General features: G+C 31.1%; 1 protein-coding gene across 3 annotated transcripts in view; it reads left to right on the top strand.

Annotated features, from left to right (window-relative positions):
- The first annotated feature begins 12,186 nt into the window (after nt 1–12,186).
- The window catches only part of LOC127712106 (ion channel TACAN-like), a 35,107-nt gene continuing 33,114 nt past the window's right edge, over nt 12,187–14,179 (top strand). For all 3 annotated transcript variants that reach the window (XR_007986940.1, XM_052218314.1, XM_052218312.1), the window contains exon 1: nt 12,187–12,331. Coding sequence is in view for 2 of the 3 variants with exons in the window: in XM_052218314.1 (XP_052074274.1) it covers nt 12,221–12,331 (111 nt within the window). In the remaining variant the exon portion in view is untranslated. The remainder of the gene's footprint in view (nt 12,332–14,179) is intronic.

Here is a 14,179-nt window from a genome sequence, read left to right as displayed (position 1 = left end):
GATTTAAAATGGAATGAACACATCAAAAACATATGTGTCAAGGCAAACAAGACCATAGGCTTCCTCAAACGTAACTTGAACATCAATAACAACATAATAAAAGAAACTGCATACAAATCACTTGTAAGACCGACTCTAGAATATGCATGTACAGTCTGGGATCCTTATCAACAAAACAACAAAAACCGACTGGAAATGGTACAGAGGAGAGCAGCCAGATATGTCACTAACAGATATCATAACACATCATCTGTTAGTGACATGCTTAACCAACTATAGAATGGAAAACCCTCGAAGACCGTAGGAGAACATCAAGTCGTACAATGATGTATAAACTTGCCAACGGGATGGTGAAAGTTGACACCAGTAATACTCTCATTCCACCAGATAGGCTATCCAGAAACATCAACACTAATGGATACCAAGTACCATCTTGTAGGACCGAAGTGCGGAAGGAATCTTTTTTACCCAAGGACGATACGAGACTGGAATGCCCTACCACATACTGCCACCAATGCAGGTAGTCTTGAATGCTTCAAGACTTACCTGCATGAGATGAACTAGATCAACGCCAAGATGTTTTTAAATTCACTGTATATATGATGTATAGCACAATTCAAATCAATTCAATATTTAAATTTCAAATGCGCATCCAAAAAGTGGCAAAATAATCAACTTATTGATGGTGGCCACGTATTGGTAGAAGTAGAAGTAGAAGTAATATAATAAATGCCTCTAAACTTCAATGTGTGACTGGGAACTGAGATTACTATAACACATCATTAGGGTATAGTAATATCAGCTGGGAAAGAAAGATCAAGAAATGACCTTTTCGTCCCGCCTCTGATTACAAATTAGTGACGTTATATCATGGGATTTGTTTGTGAAAATGACACACTCTTGGTACCTAAAAGGACTCGGAACAGACACATTCCGTGGAGGTCGTAAAGCGAATTAACGAAAAGCAAAATTTCTGACTATTCCAAATACCCATAATTTTGCAGTTGCGATTGGACAAATCTTGGATTTGTAGAACCTGTATTCCCGTTATAAGATATTTGCCATTGTCATTGCCATTGCTGAAGTTTTGGGGTTTCTACGATTTCTTCTCATCATTACATTCATTGCGTCCATTCTGTTTTCGTTCATTTATTCGTTTTGTCGATTTTTGTCTATTTCTCCTTAACCTTAACCAGAACGCAAAAGGAATCAATCTTTTTTTTTTTATCTTTACGTGTTATATCTAATTCCTTTTTGTCAATTTTGTCCGGCATTTTAAAATATATTTGTTTATCTGATATATATATTCTACCGTATTTTTCCTTATCATTACTATTTCTATAAATTGTTCCGTAGAACTTATGACTTACATAATTATATGAATCAGTTTTGTTCTATTTTCTAATGATTACTGAAAACCAAGCTATTCATCCGCTAGAAGTCCATAGGACCACAATCCGTGCTTGTGCAATATCAAGAAAATGCTGTAATCATGGTAATTCGGATTATACACGACATCGTAATGAACATGTACAATATATGTTTCAAGCTGATGTGACCTCGATCAACATCTAGTAAACTACCATAACCAAAAACTTTAACATATTGCGGGACGGACGAACGGATTAAAGATTAAAGGTGATACAATTTCATGAATGATTCTTTGCAAACTTACATGTAGAACCTCTGCCTTTTTTGGTGTTAAACAGAAGTACATACACGTGGTATGCTGTACTTGAAGATATATTAGACCAATAACTGACCTTCATTTAAAAAAAAAGTTATACGTTCTAACATAAACTGGGTTTACAATTCATGATTGCACATTTTCCTTATTGACGACGGAAGATAATGTTGAGTAGTGTTACAGAATTTGACAAAGTTTTGACCTTTGTCCTACCATACATATAATTGGATTTTTCAAGTCATTATTCAAATTTTGACTCGTTTTTTCCCCGATCTTTTAAAAAAAATACTTAGTTTTGCCTCTCTGCCATCCGCGTGTTTATTGGAAATATGAAGTATAAATTCATCATATTCATTTTATATATAAGATCATCATTATCATCGAAGATACAAAATTTAATATATCAACAAATATAAAATAAGGAGATGTGATATGATTGCCAATGAGACAACTATTCAACATAATCCAATGGAAGCTGGTTAAAGCAACTATAGGTATGACATTAAATAATGAGCAAACCCCATACCTTATAGTCAGCCTCTACTTGACAAAATGTGAAACAATTCAAACGAAAAAAAACAACGGTCTGGTGTAAAACAAAACAATAAACTTAAACAAACATGACAGAAAGCAACCAACGAATACCCCTGAAATATTGGCTCCAGGCTTGACGGTCAGAAACATATAAAATGTGTCTGACTTCACTTGCATGTGAGCGCTCAACCTTTCTATAAACAGGGAAAGTGATGTAACAGCACAACCAAAGAACAAATTAAATAAATAGTTGGAAATGACTCGACTCACCATATCGACACAAGGAAAAGACCACTACAATAGAGACAGAGGATACAAAGTACTAATTTACGAGTACTGAAAGCTATTCCAAAGTCAATAACAATTAATGAATAAATCATCTTTCATTACAAGTCAATGGATTTATTGTAAAGATGACAATAGCATGACATTGTGCCATGCCAAAATAAAGGTTTTTGATATCAACGGGATGTAGGATCATAAGTTTATAAATGTTTATACGATACATATTTAGTTATCTTTTATCAAAATCAAAATCGATGTGAGTACCGACAAAAACAATATTCAAAGATCTTGTTATGGTGTTAGATTAGTATCCTTTGAAAAAAAAGTTTATAGAAAGGATCAATGATTTTGCATGGATCGTATCTAAATTTACGGGCTTTATATTTGATATCATCGAAAAAAATTAGGATGTGATATCACGTTTTAATCGGTATTCTACAAGTAAAGTCACACTTCAAGACTTAATATTAGCATCTATAAAAAAAATAGTAAAATATTTAAGTAATTCCAATATATGCTGGTAGAAAATGTGATATCAAGATTTGTCCTAGACGGATCCTGGATTGTACCAGATGATTTTTTTAAAAAGGCATTTTAAAAGAAACAACTTGTATGAATCAAACAGAAAAGAGGTAAGACAAATTTCAATTGAATTTTTTCACAGCATAGCCTTTTTCTAAAAGTTTTCAATCTTTACTAAAATTCACAGTATCATAAGTTCATATGAGGTACTTAAAGGTTTTAAAACAGTACTTTAGTGACCATGTATTTCAGAACACTTGGTCACTGAACTATAGATATCTATATACTGAGCCTATGTTTTGTTAAACACTTTAATTTTTACAAATTTGAGTTATTATAAGAGCATTCTTAACCGAAACCAACATTTAATTGGAAGTATTTTAAGTATTGTCTATCAGATAAAAACTAATTCATAGATTTTAATGAAATCTTTCGATACAAAATTAGAGACAATAACCCATGGCCAATAATGTTAATGTGGATTTTTGAAACTTCAATTGTTTTGGTAAATCTAATGTGTATGTATTGTAAAATATATTATTTTTGAAATTGTAAAAAGAAAAAAATGTTTATCTGCTTCATATATTATAAATATTATCCTGATGAAATAGGAAAAGATTTCAATTTAGTCCAATTCTCGCCTGTTAAATTATGGTAGAAAAAGAAACTGGGAATATGTTATATAAGTAGAATAGAGAATGGAAATGGGGGAATATGTCTAAGAGACAACAACCCGACCAAACAACAGAAAACAGCATAGGCAACCAATGGGTCTTCAATGCAGCAGGAAAATCCCGCACCCCGGCGGAGGCAGACACCACACTAAACTCCGAAACATACAAATGAACCAAAATTATATAAAAAAAACTCACAAGACTAATTTAAGGCTAGAGGTTCCGGAATATGCGGTGGAGTTAAACATGTTTTGTAAGATCTCACTCCCCCCCCCCCGGTCCTTTACCTCTACCCAATGTGGAAGTCCGAGTCCGATGTTAGAATAGGTAACAGAAGAAACTAAGCAACATGAAAATGATCAACATTAACTAAAAATTTAAAGGTCTTCTAGAAATTAATGACATGCCAGCTCCACACTTCAATTAAACTGATCGTAAGGTTGTCTTCATCACTTGAAAATCAACCACTATCCCTCTCGCTAGTGGTTTAGTATTATACCATCATAAATTATACGAGAAGAACATAACCCGTATCATGCCAATAACTGGTTTTAAAATAAATGTGTTTATTTCCGATGCAAAGACCCTATGAGTGAGCCAATATTAATTTTAAAAAAAAATGCCATCTTTAATGACTTGACAACAGTATCGTAACTATATCCTTTGTAAATAAGTTTGTTTAAAGGTTTGGTTAGCTTTTGAGGTGAATGACGGCATTTGTGTGCTGTGTATAAATATTACCACAAAAGATGGGATGTGAAATACCTGAACTTACAAGATGTCTGCACGTTGATTTATATTTACGAATGATGTACTAGTTTTGACAAGTTTGTGATATCGAAAATCCAGCGTAATACAGAGATGTCTTTCGTTAAAATCAAATACGTTGTTTCATACACGGGCGAATCGAAAAAAGTTGAGATATATAAACATCATCCGATGGTTCCAATGAAACGCTACCATCTAAAAACGGAGTATTAATAATAGGAAAATGTTATTAAACTTACACAGATCCGCAATAAGTGGTGCACAGTTAGTCCCGATAACTTGGTGATATACGGAATCTCCATAGCGAAAAAAATGTCATAAAGAATATTTCAGCAAAAATATTTGTTGGCGGGTGGTGGCGTCACTTAAAAATTTTCATGAAAAAACTGTTATAAAGTTTGCCAAATAATGCCATAAATCAAGTTTTAATGAAATTTAGGATAAATTCCCCCCAGTAAATGTCCGCAGTCATATTAGAGACGTCATGCTTATCTAGAGCAAAATTATCATCAAAGTAACAGACGTTATCAAATTAATCAATTATCTGGATTCTAGACGGATCTTTTGTGTTTGGCCACACACACTGTGATTCACAGAAATGCAGGAATAAATCTGCTATTAAAGGAACACAATTGGTTCCCATAGGAATACCTCCGTATAACCTGTCGATAAACGATCTTATTTGAGACCTCTGACGAATCACGACAAGGATATTTTCACGAATCACGATAAAATTTTAATCAATTTGACGCTAACGGTAGCCGAAAATGACCGTTTGACGCCTGACGGTAAAGGGCATTACCACCCTCATAAACGTTCATGATTACCGAAACGTTCATAAATGTTAAAAGGGGAAACATTACAGCTTTAATCATCTCATCACAGTCCCAGTAAGTATATTTAGCATACTAACCCTTTTCGTTATTAGGAAGGCTTAAATGTCCCCTTAAAGTTACAGCAAATGCGTACTCTGCAATAAGATTTTTCCAAGAACTCGATTAATTAAATCAGTGAAATCCTCTGTTTGATAAGACTGTGTAAAGCGTATTGTAGAGTGTTTAAAAGTCTTAACTGTCAACCGAATTAAAAGAACCATCAACAGCACGTAATATATATAAAACACATCAAAAGAGTTTTTTTTATCTTTAAAAAAAATGCATTATTTTCATATGCTTTATTACTATGTTGTGTCTTGTGTACTATTGTTTGTCTGTTGGTCTATTTCTTTTTTAGCCAGTTTATTTTCGACTTATGAGTTTGAATGTCCCTATGGTATCTTTCGCCTCTCTTTTACAAAAGTTATAATAACATAAATAATGTGCTTAATCACTTTTATCAAAGGAATTATGTACTTTGGCAAATACATCAACAAGAAAATATTGAGAATGAACATTGAACAAGTATTAAACATGTTTTAAGTGTGTTTCTGCCCGGCTCGCAGGTTTCTGCATTTCCGAAATATCTCAGACAGTCCGACATTGGTATGTAAGTCAAAGTCAAAGTCAAAGTCAAAGTCAAAGATTTTATTGATATAAAATCCAAAATATGGATTGTCATCAACACACAAAGAACAATCATTAATCATTACAATCAATTATATAACAATACAGAACATAAAAAAAAAAGAAGAAAGAGGTGTATATATAAATATATAATGAGTATTTTTATTTTCCCCTTCTATCTATTTGACTGAGGAGGTACAGTTTTAGATACTAGTATTACAATTTATATAATATAAACATAAAATAACTTAAGTTAGTGAACTTCTGAACGTGTACATCTCATTAATACCTTTAATGCAACATTTACTGACATCATAATCATTACTTCGAAATATGAAATAGAATTTTTCAATGTCTGAAAGATTATTGAATGATGGTAAAATATCAGAAATATTCTGAAAAAATTTATTCCTCAGATCATTGAGTTTGGTACATTTTATGGTAAAGTGTAATTCATCTTCAACTTCAAATTTACATAGGGGGCATAATCTATTTTCTAAATCAATCTTTTTATGTCTGCCTTTTTCAATCATAAGAATACTATTACTTATCCTTATTCTTACAAAGTTTGAAATATCAGCTCTGTCTATATCTAATTTTAAAAAGTTCTCCATATCAAATTTCATCTTCAAATCCTTGTAGGTTCTTAATTTGTTTCCTCTTTTATCATTAACACTTTTTGAAATGGAATTCTCCCAAAATTTTATGAAATCATTTTTCAGTTTTTTATTTATAGCAAAAGTTAAACGATTTTTACTAAGTGAATTTTGATTTTCCCAGACATGTTTAAATCCAACTTTTTCAAATAACAATTTAATTTTTGTTCTATACCAGTCTGAGTTATTATTAACACTTGATGAATAAATCATATTTATTAAACTATCTGGATTTGAATTGACTACATGATGCCAGTAACCTACACACAGTTTGATAGCATCAACAGAGCATGGGATCATACCCAATTCCCCCAGAACAGCCAAATTTGATGCAGTTTTGTTAACTCCTAAGATGTATTTAGCAAATTTAATTTGTACTTTTACAGGTTGATATAAAAAATATCTAGACTCCATGGAAGCATTATTTTTCAACAAAGTATCTAGACATAAAATTTCACTACAGTAAAGAAGTATAGGTTTTACACATGAGTCAAATAATTTAAGATTTGGTAAAATATTTAGTTTGTCTGAATGCAGTGTTTTGGAAATGCAAAATGATGCTTTTCTAGCTTTTTTACATAAATATTCATTTGCTTTGGTAAAGCTACCTGAAGGTTTAAATAATACTCCAAGATATTTGTATTCTTGTGTAATTTCTAGTGCATATTCATTGTACTTAAAATTGTCTTTTTTAATTACTCTTCCTGATTTATTGAATATAATAACCTTTGATTTGTCTATATTTACTGATAAATTCCATGTGTCACAATAATTTGATAACTTACTTAAACAATTCTGTAGACCTTTTGCAGATTCTGATATCAAAACAATATCATCTGCATACATAAGACATGATAAATTTACATTGTTTAATATAGTGGGGTCACATGAGTTGTCAAATATTTTGACAATATCATTAACATATAATGAAAAAAGTGATGGACTTAAAATACATCCTTGTTTTACTCCTACTTTTGATGAAAACGACGTTGTTTCACCTTCTGTAAATTTAATTGAGTATTTAACTTCATCATACATATTTTTCAAAATATTGAAAAAACAACCTGATAGGTTATAACAGGACAATTTATATAATAATGCTTCTCTGTTAACTGTATCAAACGCCTTCTTAAAATCAATAAAACAAACATACAATGATTTAGATAACTTGAAGGCCTTATCAATAAGACATTTTAAGGTTAAAATATGATCACTAGTTCTACAGTGTTTCTTAAATCCAATTTGTTCACTGCAAACAATATTATTTTTCTCTAGAAAATCATCTAGCCTGTTTGATAATATTTTAGTAAAAAATTTTCCAAAACAACTAGATACTGCAATTCCTCTATAATTAGAGGGGTCATTAAAACAACCTCCTTTGAAGATTGGTTTTATGAAATTTTCTCTCCATAAATCAGGATAGATTTCACATTTTAATATAGCATTGAAAATACAAACAAACACTTTTGCATTAATATTATAAGTAATTTTTAACATTTCATTTAATATACCATCAGGCCCACTGGCCTTTCCCAACTTCAACTTCTTTGCTGCTTTCTGTACCTCCTCAGTCGTAATCTCTGAATTTAAAATTTCAATATTTTGATTTTTATGAGAAGATATGTGTATATCTTCATTTTCATATCTATTTATATGATCTATATTCATTAATTGACTAAAATAATTCAACCATTCTTTTGGGGATATATTACAACTTGGGTCGTTACTCACTTTTTCTTTTAACTGGTTAACTGACTTCCAAAATTCTGATGGGTTTTTGTCTTCAGATTCTAAAATATTTTCCAATAATTTATTTTTAAATAGTCTATGTTTCTTTCTGGTTAATTTATTGAATTCTTTTTTATTAAAAGCAACTTTTTGTCTCAAATTTTTGTCCCAAGGATTATTACTTAAATTCCTAGCCAATTGTTTCACATGTCTGTATTTAACTTCACACTCGTCGTCATACCACAACTTTTTCTTTTTTCTCCGTTTCTGAAAATTTGGTTTATTTGAAATGTTTTTTGTACTTTTTGTTGCAGCACCAATCAAAAAAGAAGAAAATTCAGAAACTTTTTCATTTAATACTGTACAAAAACCTTTTTTGTCTAGTGATTTATTAATGTTTTCTAAGTCTTCACATAATTGATTAAAATCAAAATTTAATAAGTTTGACTTGAAAGAAATCTCCTTAGTATCATTCCATCTAATGTTTCTCATATTTTTCTTTAAACAATCTTGTAAATTTGTATCAGAAAATTGAGATAGAATTTTTACATGTATAGGACAGTGGTCAGAAAGTATAGGATTGAATTCATCCACCTCAAAACTCACAATATTTTGTAAAAAATTTGAGTTACAAATGCAATAATCATCAATTGAAGCTCCAATATAGTTATGATATGTTATTTTCCCTAATGAATCACCAATGGTTCTACCATTTAAAATTCTAAGTTGAGCATCAATACATAAGTTAACAATATTCTTTCCATATTCATTTGTGTTTTGATGTAGTTCAGTATTACGAAATTTTTGTATATTATCTGCCACATAATTAAGTGGTAAAAAATTGTCAAGAACATGATCTGAGTCATTTACTATAAAATCTTGATCCCCTTTGTTAATGTGAGCATTTAAATCCCCCATTACCATAATATCTCCCAACTGACTAAATTTTGAGATATCCCTCTCTAATTTTTCAAAAATTATTCTATCACAATTTGTTTTTAATGTGTAAGAGGAATTCTTTGGAGAAATGTACACAAAACACAAAAATAAATCTTTAGAAAATTTAAAAAACCTTTTGTCTAATTTAAACCAAAACATATCTTTTACTGATTTATCAACCAATTGAATACCATGTATAATACTTCTTTTAATAAAAGTTGCGAGACCACCACTTGGTTTCTTAGATTCATTTACACGACAGTTCATGAAACATTTATAGCCTTCAAATTGTAAAACATCTTTTGAGTTTGCATGTGTTTCTGATAGGCATACTATATCAGATTTCATATATTTACTAATATTATCATCACTCAATTTACATGTTCTTTGTTTATTTATATTTCTAAATAAACCATTTACATTCCAGGAACTTACAGAAATGCATTTTGACACTTTAATACACATTATGACAAATTAAAATGACCATTTCAACAGTACAGACTTTGCATAGTATCCTGCATATCATCATATCTTAATTGGACAAGAGTTATCTTTCTTGTTCCATAAAATATTAGCTTTTACTTGAAATGAACTTAGATTTGTACTTTCTTGGTCAAAAAAGGTTAACCTTGTAAACATTGAAATCTTTAAAAAGAATTAAAGTGAAAATTCAAATCTCAATAAAAATGAAAACTATCTTCACCTATATACAATATTATACATGTAAAACCGCTAAGATTTTATGAATTTCATTAGCTACAGTTTTTTGACAAGTGTAATATATAACTATGTATTAAAATCTTAGTGCTTCTTTTATGGCAGAAGCAATTCTACCAGCTAATTTGTCTGGTTCAAATAGTTGTGTATGCCTTTCATTATAAGGTAGGTTGTAACTAATGTTTCTCTGATAGTCATTTGGGTAACTCCTTTCTTGTGGCCTTGATTGTTCATTCGAACTATAAGAGTACGGTCTCTCATAAGTTGGTTTGCTGTGAGCATTGTCATATTGTCTTGATCTCAATTCAGGAAATAGTGCTCTTCGTAGGTTCCCTGCCAGTAATTTTATACCATGTTCTCTCGATAACTTGGTGTTATTGAAGAATAATTGTTCTATTGCTTCACCATTTAGTGAGAAATTACTGTTGTAGCAAAAAGTTATTTTTTCGGATCTTTCCAGTTTAGTTCTTATGAGATAATTCAGACTTTTGACTCTGTTGTTTAGATGTCTTGCTCGTGATGGAGTAGGAAGTGATATAACTATCCTATCACACTTTTGATGTGCCTGATTTATTAGTTCTATGAATTGGGTAAAAACATCTTCAGCGGGCTGGGATTTTAAGTTGTTAATTCCAATATGTAAAATTAAAGTTTGAGCATAGCTGATTTGTGATACGAATGAAGTGGTATCTTCAATAGTGTAAGTAGCCTGTTTTTCACCATTTCTTTTGCAACCAGCAATCAATCGCCTCATATCTATATCATTGCATATGGAATCATGTAGAAATAAAATGTCATATTCATTTCTGTTATTTGTACCTTCTTCTTTTTCATTTCTATTTTGGTAATCTTCACTAGATACAGATTGATTAGTAATTGTTTGGATTTCACTCCTATTGTCATTGTTCTTGTCAGTGGCAATAATGCTCTCTCTTTTCTCCATTTTATTTTCTCCATTATCAACTTTCTTACACCATGGTTCTCCATTTACATCATACAAATAGTTTTGGATCCGATCTTGAAGAGTGGTTATCATTTTGTCTTTTTCATCTAATTTGTTCTGAAATTCTTGTTTTAAGTCTGTTTGCTTTTCCTGTGTTATATTTACAATAATAGCAAGTTTTTCATTATCCCTAATTGTTATATCTCTCAGTTTGTTTACTTCTTCTACTTTTTCTAATAATTTTTCTTCTCTTGAAGCGAACTCTGATTGTAACTTAATGCACTGTTTTTCATGCATTTTGGACATGTCTTCAATTTTTTGATTCAGTTTTTTCGCTTCGGTATCTTTTTCTTTTAGTTGTTTTTCAAGCATATTGTTTGTTAAGTGAGTAGGCGATTGACTGAATGTTTTCCCCATATCTTTTAGTTCTTTAGAAATTACATCTTTGTAATCCTGATTATTTACCAGTAAATTTGACACTGATGATTTTATGTCCACTACAGCCCCCTCTAACACTGACAAACTATTTATAACAGGGTTCAAGAGTTTATTAATTATATTTTCAACTGACTGATGCTTTGGGTCGTCATCTGGTGTGTGTTTGGTTACTGGGGATTTCATTTGAACATCTACATCTGTAGCAGTTTTGGTGACTGTAGCACGGTCATTAGAATTTTGTAAATTTGTATCTATTTCCTGTCCTGGATTGTCCTTTGTTAAAGGTGTTGAGAGAACTTCCTTTACAGATGTTTGATCGTGACTGTCTATACCTTTTTTAATATGTTGTAGACATTTGTCAAAAACATAATCACCAAAGTGTTGCCATTCCCTGCCTTGAATCATCACTTTACCAGTGGATAGATAAACAATAACTTTGTACAGAAAATCATCTTCATTGTCCTTAATATTTGATTGATTATCACTTACTATGAATTCTGTTTGATTTATCATATCGTTCTTGCTATCTTTTCTATCTCTCCAGACAATATCATATGTTTCACTTGATTCAACCCATATTATTTCGGCTAGGGCAATTATCCAATAATGTATCCTGTCTTCAGACGTGACAAAGCAGGTGCAATTTGCTGTGTCCCTATATAATGTCTTGTCAATTGATTCAAAGGGTATAATTGCTCCTGAGCCACTTTTTTGGCGTTTCTTGAATTTGTTTTTTACTGGGTACACAGATTTTATATTATTCACGTGTAATGACCTTTTGAACTAAAACCGGAAGTAATTTGTTCAAAGGAACTTTGCATGCAGAAATGGATGATCAGTCAGACCAAGAAAAAAGTGGAGAAAAATGTGGAAATACTATTGTTAGCTCCATGATGGAGGACTTGGAAGACCTAGAAAAAGATTATATGCAGCTAGAGGTAATATTGCAGTGGTTAAAAATCATATGGTCATAACAGAATGCACTATTCGAATTCTGATGAAATCAAACATTTTATGGCCTCATTTATCAGTCTACGTTCTGCGCAAGATGACAGTTATTTTTCTTTTTATATTCTATGTGCTATTATAGGATGCCATACACAAATGGATAATGTACCTGATTTGAGTGCAATATTGCATTTAATTAAACCTCTCCTTGTGGCTTGTCACAGTTTGAACAGCTGATAAGGTTGAATGACACTGCCAGTGAGTTCAAGGTAAAACATTTCATTATCATGTTTTTTGGCCTTGAAACTTGTTAATTTGACTATATTTAACTTCTGATTACACACTTTTCATACATGTAACAGTTTGGGACAAATGAATTAAATAGTTTATTTGGAACAAGGCCTAAGGTAGTTAATCTCCCAGTTAGAGGATACCCTCTGAAATGGATTTTCTTATACATGGAAAGAATTTAAATTTAGAAGAAGATTATGAATAATGAATTTGTCCAAATTTGCATCTGACACTGAATTTTTATCACCCACTTTCTATGGACATGTCACACAAGTGGTGTAAAATTATCAATAATTCATGATCAGGTACATGCCCAGCAGGCACACAACGTTGAACCAACGTCGAAAATATGTTGAAATTTGGTTGTAGCGTTGATCAACGTAAAATCAACGTTGTATCAACGTCAATCCTATCAACGTTTAAATCATGTTGTTGAATCAACGTTGATTTGTGGTTAAAAATATCAACGTTGAACTGTCAACGTTGAATCAACATTGCATTTAAGTTAATGCTTTCAATGTTTTGATAGGTTGAAATTATAACGTTGATAAAAGGTTTATTTAAGGTTAATAATTTGGAATTCACTAGAACATGGTATTGTTTTACATATTGATTTTCATTATTGATTTCCCTTTTTGTTGATTTTTTTTTATTACTCTAGAAACCCCAAGTCAGGCCATAGATCTTCCTTGGGCTATTCCTGAAATATCCCCTCCAACAATGTTGTGACAAAGACAAATAAAATCCTTCCTGTTTAAATAATCACATTTTATTGTTATTTGTTATTATATATTGGTTTACTGATGTTTTTGAATAAAAACAATGATTACTGTTTCATGTGTATATAAATCTTCAAATTTACACGATAAGAGCGAATGAATTAACTTACGCGAAAGAGATTTCTTTTTCTAATTTGCGCATGCGTATGAGGCCGACATTTCGAATTTATTTGCGCCAATATGATTACCACAACAAGTTAATATTTGCTCGAAGCAGTGCAAAGTAAGTATAATTTTCATTCATTGTTTGCTTTAATAATAGTTATATGATAATTTAATGTAAACAGTATCATTTTTATTGTAGCTGTAATTATTCGCTTTCCCCGCAAGTATGGCAAATAATTATAACTCCTTTTTTGAAGTTCACCTATGTAATCTCAAAATCGATATTTTATATGTTGATGTAATTAAAAGTCAAAGATTTACAACACATGGCATTCTTGACCTTGGAATACATTTAAAACAAACAAATTGTTTTCTCTGCATCAGAATAGATGTCACTCACAGCATGTATTCCGAAGATTTACTAATCATGTGAAGCAATACGGCGGATAAGAAACACGTGTGACCATAACACATTAATACACAATCTGACCAATTTCAAAGTGGTATATTTGATACTGAGTTATGATAAAGTCGAAATAGATGCTTGCTCAATTGACCGTACTGAATTATTACAGCCCAAAACATTCAAGGAAATAGACAATATTCCTTGAGTTTTAATATTTAAACATAACCCATATGCATGTATACGTAAAATTAAAAAAA

Source organism: Mytilus californianus, unplaced genomic scaffold (genome assembly GCF_021869535.1).
Source record: "Mytilus californianus isolate M0D057914Y unplaced genomic scaffold, xbMytCali1.0.p SCAF_8, whole genome shotgun sequence".
Classification (NCBI taxonomy): Eukaryota; Metazoa; Mollusca; class Bivalvia; order Mytilida; family Mytilidae; genus Mytilus; species Mytilus californianus.
The sequence above is the reverse complement of the archived record's forward strand: the minus strand, read 5'-3'. Positions and strand labels throughout refer to the sequence as shown.